Consider the following 9,209-nt stretch of genomic DNA (forward strand, 5'->3'; position numbering starts at 1 on the left):
CGAGAGCAGCTCCCAGCCGCTCCATGCCGGTGGCCGTCCTCCAGCTGAGCTCCTGCGCCTTCGTGACACAGAAATCCCCACATTTGCAAGGATTTGTTAGGCAAATTGCCCCCGGCCCCAGTGGAGGCACGTCCGGCCGCCCGGCGCAGGGCTGGGGAGACTTTGCAGGTCTGGGCTGTGGGACCCTGCTCAGAGCATCCCCTTCCCGTGGAGACGTGGGGACCTTCGTGCGCATCGCAGCCAGGGTGGGATCTGCACTGTGATGCTCCAAAACACCCCAAATTGGGGTTTTTTTCCCCCTATTTTTGGTCCTGGGCAGCCACTCTTGCAGGGAGCAGGTTCTAGCTAGGGGTTTATCCCAAAAATAGGAGCTTGAAACACCGGCAAGAGATCACTTTGGGGCTGCTCTGGCTTTGCCAAACGGGCTTGTTTTTCAGGGAAAAGCCTTGGCCGGGTTGTGCAAGTGCAGGTGAGAGGCGGGGAGGGGGTCGGGGCGGATTTGTTAGGGCGAAAGAAAAGTTGAGCTGCAGGTGGAGGTGAGGAGGAGCTGCCGTGAGGAGCCTTTGCACCGCCGGGTACGGAACCCCCCCGCCGCTGCTTCCTTCTTCTCTCTCTTACTGCAGCTGATGGAAGAAGCGTTTTTTCCCCGGGGAGTTTTTGTGCAGCGAGGGCTCGGGGTGCCCACACCGTCTCTTCCAGAGGTCGGTTCCGCAGCAGCTGCGCAGCCTGGCCTGGCCGTCCCCAGGTCCCTCTGCCGCAGGGCCGGGGGCTGCGAAGGGACCAAAAGCCTCAGCGGGGTCGGGGTGGCCAGGGGCAGCCGAGCAGGAGCTGCTGTGGTGCAGGAGCCTGCCCAGGGACAGACAAATCAACTACTCTGAACTTGCTATTTTTTTCCAGACTCACTATTTTTTTATGGACTCACTATTTTTTCCCAGATTTGCTCTATTTTCTGCTCTCTCTGTTTTCCCAGCCGGCAAGGAACCTCATCCCTGAGCTGCACCGGCACTGGGTCAGCTCCAATAACCTCTCTTCACAGCATCACCACTTTGACCTTTACTGGTGACAGGCTCCGGGCTAATTACACCCCAGAGGGTGGGGATGTTTTTCCTAAACTCGGGACTTTCGAGGCTGCGCGGGAGATGAGCTCATCCCGCTGCCCCGTCCCCATCCCACCGCAGCCGTCCGGGATTCGTGTTTCTTCGCACGATGCCGCAGTGACGGCAGCCACCGAGGAGGGCTTTGAGCAAGAGGGGGGAGAGAAAACCGGCCAGCGGCTGCCGGCTTGCGGCACGGGGAGAAGGAAGTGCCGCCGTGGGCCACTCCTCCTCGCCATTTCCTCTCCACGGTTGGGTTTTTATACGGATGAGAGAGGGGGAGGCAGAGGAGCAGCCGGCCGCACTGAGGCCGGAGGCTGGGCTCGACGGCCGAAGGGGAGTGCCGGCGGCTGGCCCCGAGGGAGACGCTGTGGGTAACTGCGCTTGGTTCGGCTCCCCCATCCCGCTCCCCACCCCGCAGGGGATCACCGGGGCACCCCTCGGCCTTGGCCGCTTCGAGCTCCATCCCCGCCACCGCCTCCTGCTCGTCCCCAATGGCCCCTTTCCACCAAAAACTGCCTCAGTTTTGCAGGGACCCTCCTGTTCCCGCCTGTTTTGGATGCTCCGGGCTCTTCCCCTCTGCTTGCTGCCATTCCCATCGGTCTCGGTCTTTGGGGCTTGGCAAAAAATTTGGGCTGGGAGCAGAGCCGGTGGGGGTTTGGTGGCAAGCAGGCTTTCAGGGCGGCACGGGTGGGTTTTGCATTGCCCTGGCTGTCACCCTTGCGCCGTGTTTTCGGGGAGAGTGAACGCCTGCGCGCCCCAAGCTCGAGCAGCGAAGCAAACCATGTTTCTCAGCTTGTTTGCAAGTGGTGCCCCCGGGGAGCTGCAACTCGGGGTGCCAGGGCCGTGCCCTGCGCCGGGGCCATGCTGGCCTCTGCTGGCATCCGTGATTTCCGCTCCCGGCCACTGACGCCCTTCGATCCGTGGCCCCCACTGCAAGGGGCCGTTTTGCTCCACTTTCCCCCTGGAAATGCTCAGTTTTGGATGGAAGGAGTTGGTTTCCAGCTGGGGTGGGATCAGCCTTCGGGATTTTCTGGCCCTTCCCTTTTCCCAGCAGCTTTGCTAACCCAAAGAGCCCGAGTTTGGGGTGCAGCTCCCTCCTCTCCAATGCTGTCCTCGGGATTCAGGAGCCGGCACTTTAACCAGGGACACGTTTCTCTGGCTGGTGTTGGGCCGACGTCTCCTGCAAACCGGGCACTTTCTGCCCACGAATGCTGTCTGCCCGGAGGCCGCCCCCATCCTGCTCCCCTCCCGGCCTGGCTGCCTCCATCTGCCCATGCAGGCTCGTCTGTTGTGGAAACCTTTTTTTGGCAGGAGCAGAGTGACACACGAATGCAAATGTTAGGGGAAGAGCTAAAGGAGGAAAGCTGGAGGTTTCTCAGGAGCGTTCCTAAGAGCTAAGCACAAGTGTTCCTGCGGTGCGGCCGGGCTCGGCGCAGAGCAGTGACGAGTGGTGTTTACACGAGCACTTGTGATGCTGCGGACCTAATTGCCAGATTCTTTTTCCTATCGTTTTCACCAAACATCTAATCAAGCTGCTGAAAGCACACCTCTGCAGGCTGGCAGCCCCACCGGGCCGGCAGAGCCATCTGCCCCGGCCCCCGGCCGATGTTGAGCACATGGGGGCTGCTCTTACAAAATTTGAGTCCTATGTAAATACCAGCAGGTATTAGGAACTGAGTCATGGTATTAATAGGATTATTATATGCATGACTGGACAGATTTCTTGCTGAGGATGGGATTTGGTCCCTCCACCCTGCCTCGCTCTGCTCATCTGGAGGGTTGGGCATCCCATGCTGGTGGGATGGATGTGCTGTTCAGGCTCTCGGCTTTTGGGAAAGAGGGTCTTGGGCATCTCCTGGCTAACGACGCGCTCGGTCCTCGCCGTTTTCCATCGGCCTCGCAGGGGCCTCGGGCTCCCCGTGCAGACATGGCGGTGGTAGGAGAGTCGGCTCTGGGCTGCGAGGAGCCGAACCGCTTCGTGCTTCGGCTGGGGCTACGGGCAGGGGCAGGGTGGGGTGGCACCCTGCTGCGTGCCAGCAGCATCCGCGGGGAGTGTTTGGGATGTCTCATGTTTCCCTGCCAGCATCCTTCTGCTCCCTAAACCTTTTCCTGTGAACTCCTGCAGCTCCCCCCGGCATTTAATCAACCCCCTCCACACCTGCATGGGTTTGGGGCTGAGAAAGCTTCACTGCGTGTTTGTGTTGATGTGTGTTACGGCCCGGAGGGTTGTCCTGGCCCCAGGCCGAGCTCTGCAGTGTCCCTGCTCCCTGGAGACCACGGCCTGTGCTGGTCTGTGCCGTAGGGGCTGCTCCCCAGCACTTTGGGGACAGCCGTCCCTTTGGGGACCTTCAGGCACTGTGTGAACAAGGCAAAGTGTGCAAGATGGAGAGAAGCGAGGATGTGACCCCAGGGTGGCATGGGGACAGCCCGGGGTTCCCAGTGGCATCCCTGGCGGTGGCATTCCGGGTGGCGGTGGCCCCCAGCCCTCCTGCCCGGTGCTGCCTCTGCGCCTGTTTGCAGCAGTCTCGTCCGGCTGGTTTTGCTCTGGGCACGGCCAAATCCTGCACTCGGGGCTCGCTGCTGCACAGCAATAGCTCGTCCAGCGATTAGCGCTGGGGGAGCCGCTCGCCCCGGCTTGATTCCCACAACGAGCCGGCTGCCGGCACGCGGTCCAGAAATCAATTTGTCCCCAGGGCAGGGGCGAAGGCTTTGCTCGGTGTGTCCCGGCATTTCAGAGGAGCCAGGAAAGGAGTGGGGCAAAGTGAGGAGGCGGCCGGGAGCATTTCCCAGTGCTTCCAACTCCCCACGCAGCTTCCCCAGCCGCCCTTTCGCTCGCTGCGTGCCGGCGGGCGGCCACCTGCGTCAGCCTCGCGGTGAGGGAAGTAAAACCTTCGCCGGACCGTGACATTTTGCAGGTCGGTAACTTCCTGCTGAGCTGAAGCAAGTTAATAACAAACCCTTCAGGGACCTCCTCCTCCTCCCCAGAGACGCGGTGCTTTTGGCAAGACCTAGAGTTGATTTTTCTGGGCAGCTGATGAAAGCGGCTTTCCTCGCCCTGCCCGTGCCGGCTTCCTGCTCTCAGGGTTGGCACTGTCACGGTGGCAAACTGTCCCTTGCGTCAGCGCTGCTGCGGTCTGGAGGCGGCGGGGAAATGACACAGCTTCTGTCACCACCAGCTTCGTGCCGGGCAGGGACGGAGCCGTCCCCGGCGCTGCGGCACGTGGAGGTGGTCGTGTGCGGGGTCCTGCGCCGTGGGGCTGCATCCAGGCCTGGAGAGCTGTTTTCTCCCGGGGGCTTCCCTGCCAGGTCCGTGCCTCTTGTCATCACGTCCTGGTGCTGAAGCACAGGCTCTCCTCTTCCTCCTTGTTCACCGACCGAGGTTTGTCCATGCGCTCTCCACACAAACGGTTATTCCCAGGGATGCTCATGTCCCTGCGCCCTCCTGCACCGCTCCGAGGTCTCGTGTGGGAAGGACACAGCGGCCGCCGCATGTCCAGGGGTGCGAGTGCGTGGGCACACGGGGCAGGGAAGGACCGTGGGGGTAGGAGGGTCGGGGTGCTGTGGGGCAGCCCCGCTCCTCTCCCCACAGCCATGTGCTGCTGGCAGGCTTAGTCACAACCACGTCGGTTCTCTGCAACCCGTCTGAACCCTCCCTGTCCCGGGGCAGCCTGGGGAGCTGCGGGCCGAGGGCTGAGCGCTGGCCGGACGCTGCCCTCACCTCCTCTCCCTGCCGGCAGTGACCGGCGCTGCCTGGCATACCCGTCGGCACAGCCGGGAGAAGTCCCCCCCCAGGGAGATGCTGTGCCACCACAACCTGCATGGCAAGAGCGTTTCCCCAGCAAGTTACTCCCGTGCGCACTCCCACACCCCGCAAGGTCTCTGTGAGTGTACGAGTGACTGATTCCTATGGGGGTGTGTGCGTGTGTGCGTGCGTATGCTGGTGCAGAGGTGTGGTGTTTTGCTGAAATTTAGAAGATGTAAGGAAATAAGACTGGGCAGCTGTCCTGGTTTCGGCTGGGACAGAGTTAATTCTCTTCTTAGTAGCTGGTACAGTGCTGTGTTTTGGATTTGGTGTGAGATCGATGTTGATAACACTCTGATGTTTCAGTTGTTGCTAAGTAGCGCTTATCTTAAGCCAAGGACTTTTCAGTTCCCCATGCTCTGCCAGCAAGCAGGTGTGCAAGGAGCTGGGAGGGAGCACGGCCGGGGCAGCTGATCCCAACTAGCCAAAGGGCTATTCCATACCATGGAACGTCATGCCCAGTATATAAACTGGGGGGAGTTGGCCAGGAGGGGCGAATCGCTGCTCAGGCATCGGTCAACGAGTGGTGAGCAATTGTATTGTGCATCCCTTGTCTTTTCGTGGGTGTTATTTCTTTTTTTTTGTTGTTGTTATATTCCTTTTCATTACAATTATTATTATTATATTAGTAGTAGTAGTAGTAGCATATTTTATTTTATTTTAGTTATTAAACTGTTCTTATCTCAGCCCACGAGTTTTACTTTTTTTTTTTCCTCCTCCCCACCCCACTGGGAGCGGGGAGGGAGAAGCGGCTGTGTGGTGCTGAGTTGCTGGCTGGGGTTAAACCACGACAGCAGCTCTGGTTCAGGGCATGGGTCTGTCTGCCCGGTGTCCTGCCTCTTGCTCATGGCAGCATGTAGCAGAGCCCTGGCTTTGGCTCCAGCCAGCTCCGAGCTTTCCTTTCCCTCTGTGTGTGAAGGCAGGGTTGGTTTTGTGATATGCATCGATTTGCATTTATTTACACTGAATTTCATCTGTAGTTTTGCATGTCTAGAGCATCTTCCAGAAAGTTAGCTTAGATCTGAAAGTCTCTGCCAGCTTGCCATTGCTGATTGCGACAGGTAATCGTTCTGCCCGTTAGAAAGTGGGATATCTGTCTAATTTGACTGTTATTGGTCACTTCCTGATCTTACAAAGATTGATTTTACATTGTTCTTTTTCTTTTTAGAAAGAAGATGATGTGAACGGGCTGCAAGAACCAGACAAGATGGATGGAGAGCTGCCCTGCGCTGACGTGGGTGGAGAAGTGTCCTCTGCCACGGAGGATCTGGGAGGAGAGATGCCCTGTGCAGAGAGTGATACTGAAGGAGACGTGTCCTGTGCTGAGAGCGATGCGGAAGGAGAGATGCCCTGTGCTGAGACCAACACAAAAGAAGAGGCAGCTTGTGCTGAGAGCAGTGTGGAAGGAGAGATGCCCGGCACTGACAGCAATGGGCAAGGGGAAATGCCCTGTGCCGAGAGTGATGCAAAAGGAGAGGCATCTTGCGATGACAACGATAGGGAAGAAGTACCGGATACTGAAATTCCTGCTGCTTCAAAGAAAATGTCTTCTATTTCTTCTCCCTTGCGGGCAATCATCCGCCTGCGACGACGATACCGGGTGCAAAAGAAAAGCCGTCTGCATTTAGAGCTCCCTCGAGAAAAGTCTTCAGAGCTTGTCCATACAAGGCTACTTCAAAGGCAGCTTTCTCTGAACCGAACTAGCCTGTATGGCCCTTCCATGTCCTTCTTTAATCAGAGCAGCTTCGAAACTTCCCAGTACTTCACCTTTGACACATCCGTGGAGCAGTACGCTATGAAAAAACGCAGGCGGAAAAAGAGTCGAAGGAAATCTAGGATAGTCCTGTATCCAGACAAAACAAAAAGATACCTTCCAACAGAGGAGAAGAGCAAGGCAAAACGCTGCCTCCTCTTGCTCATTGTCATTATCTTCTTCCAGATTCTCAATGCAATAGAGAACCTGGATGATAACCTCCAAAAATACGACCTAGATGGTTTGGAGAAAACAATGCACCGGGAAGTATTTGGGCAGAAGGTTGCTGTGGAAAGTATTATGGAATTACTGAAAGACTATCTGGCTACCCACATACACAACAAGCCTCTAGTAATCTCTTTAAATGGCCCGACAGGAGTTGGGAAGAGTCATGTTGGCTGGCTGCTGGCCAAACATTTTCGTTCTGTCATGGACAATGACTTTGTGCTTCAGTACTTTGTTATGCATCACTGCCCCAACGGGGTGGCTCCCCTTACCTGTGAAATAGATTTGTCTAAGAAGATTTCTGACATGGTTACAAGAGCCGAAATAGAAGAGAAGATACCATTGTTTATTCTGGATGAGGTTGAACTCATGTCTCCGGTCCTGCTGGATACTCTCAGCCGATTCTTTGAACCCAATCAAACCAACGAGTTCCTCAACGCCATCTACATTTTAATAAGCAACATAGCAGGTGGTGAAATAACAAAGTTTGTTATCCAGAATGCATCCGCTGAGCTTCTGCATCAGCAAAGGGGAGTTGAAGAACTGCTCAGCATCGTTCAGCCTGTACTGATTGATGCCCACCCTCTCTGGAAATCTGCGGACATCATCCCATTTGTTCTTCTGGAGAAGAGTCATGTCATAAACTGCTTCCTAGAGGAGATGAGGAGGGAAGGGCTGTACCCTGACCAGAAGCATATTGAAAATTTAGCGAGTCAGCTCAGTTACTACACTACAGGGGACAAGCAGTACTCCAGGATGGGCTGCAAGCAGGTTGTGGCCAAAGTCAACCTGCTGTAGTGATTTACTGCAGAGGCCAAGTCCTGCTCTCAGGATTTGCAAAATTCTGGGCTTATGGAGGAGTACGTTACAGCAGGCTGTGGTCAAGGTGTCCTTTCTCAGGCCTGCACTGACTCTGTCCTGATCAAGGTAGAGGGACGGCAGCCTGGGCTCCTCTGCAACATGGTCTGTGTTCTCCTCCAGATGCTTCACTTGTTCCTAATGTTCTGTGAATAAGGCACAGGCAACGAAGCCCGAGCAACCTCCCATTAATTGCGAGATGCTTTGTTCCTCACGTGTTCATTTGGGATACTTTGTCATTAAGGAGTTGTGAGATGAGAACAGACGCTGTGGGATATAAACAGGAGGAGGAAAGAGTAACTGGGTTACCGTCCCTGCAGCACACGTAGCCGTGTCTCACTCCTTCTCCAGGCTCACAGTCTTCAGCAATTTGCTTTTCTTGGTCCTGGCTGGTGATGTGCAGAGCAGAAGCCATGCTGGACGCCTGGGAGAATTGAGAGAATTTGTGGCTTCTCGTCCCCCAAATGTGTGGGCAGTCAGAACTCTGCTTTCTGCAGCTCCTACGTGACCGCGCACTCTGGAGACTGCTTTTTGGACCCGTTCCTGAGTTCTTGCTCTTCTGAGCTCATACCTGAGCTCACCTTTGGCACCTCCAGTGAGATTTCTGCCCTGCAAGTCTGTTTGGGCTCGTCTCAAAGACTGCTCGGCTGTGCCAGCCAGTGCAGAAATAACTGCTGGATTGTTTCGGGTCTGGTGGTGGCAACTCATCCTGAGAGCTCTTCTGCTTTTTGCTTCTGGGTACACTTCACCATGCTTATTATCTAGAAAGCCCAAAATAGCAACTGACATATATTAAGCAACACACACTGGAAAAGACAGTTTGGGCTGTCTGGGCTGAGTGCAGTGGGAATCCTGGGCTTGTTCCCAGTCCTGTGAGGCCAAGAAGAGGTTCTTTGCCATTGAGACCCTGGGGAGAGCATGCTGCCTGGAGGCACCTCAGGAAAAGCACGTGTCCTTATTTTGAGCAGGCAAACTGAGCAGGTATTTATGACATTGCTTTTTCAGGTTTTGGTTTTGTGCCTAAATCCCCTTCTACAATTTGCTGTGAATTATCATACACATAATCCTGTGGATGTTTGCACTGGTTGTTTGATTTGCCTCTTTCTAACTGTTGGTCTCCAAAGACTTCCGTCACAAACTCCTGCTTCCCGAGCTATTGTCAGGAATAAATCCAAGCTATCCTGAATAAAATAATTCAAAGTACATTTCCTTTATTTGACTGAAACGTGGGTTTCCTCCCAAATTTCTCTTCTGGACTGATGTAGCTGCACTGCCATGCCTGTGCTTCCCGGTGACTCGGATTGGGAGCAAGGGCTACAGCTTTGCTGCGTGTTTTTTGCAGACCACCTCAATGCAGCGTGTGTGTGTGCAGCTCCTCGAGGTATGCTCATGGTAAGCCAGATCCAAAACCCACACAGTGCAGCAGTGCCAAAAGCCGTGTGCTGCACAGCTCCTGCATCCCCCAGAGCTGCAC

The 9,209-nt window shown here is 55.6% G+C and overlaps 1 protein-coding gene across 1 annotated transcript; it reads left to right on the forward strand.

The window, feature by feature from the left end:
* Positions 1-1,409: 1,409 nt before the first annotated feature.
* TOR4A (torsin family 4 member A) lies at positions 1,410-8,930 on the forward strand. Its single transcript, XM_050907942.1, has 2 exons — positions 1,410-1,464; positions 6,068-8,930. Exon 2 carries the CDS (start codon positions 6,107-6,109, stop codon positions 7,673-7,675), a length of 1,569 nt encoding a protein of 522 aa, XP_050763899.1. The 5' UTR covers positions 1,410-1,464; positions 6,068-6,106; the 3' UTR covers positions 7,676-8,930.
* The last annotated feature ends 279 nt before the right edge of the window (positions 8,931-9,209 follow it).

This window comes from Gymnogyps californianus, chromosome 18, assembly GCF_018139145.2.
Source record: "Gymnogyps californianus isolate 813 chromosome 18, ASM1813914v2, whole genome shotgun sequence".
NCBI classification, from domain to species: Eukaryota; Metazoa; Chordata; class Aves; order Accipitriformes; family Cathartidae; genus Gymnogyps; species Gymnogyps californianus.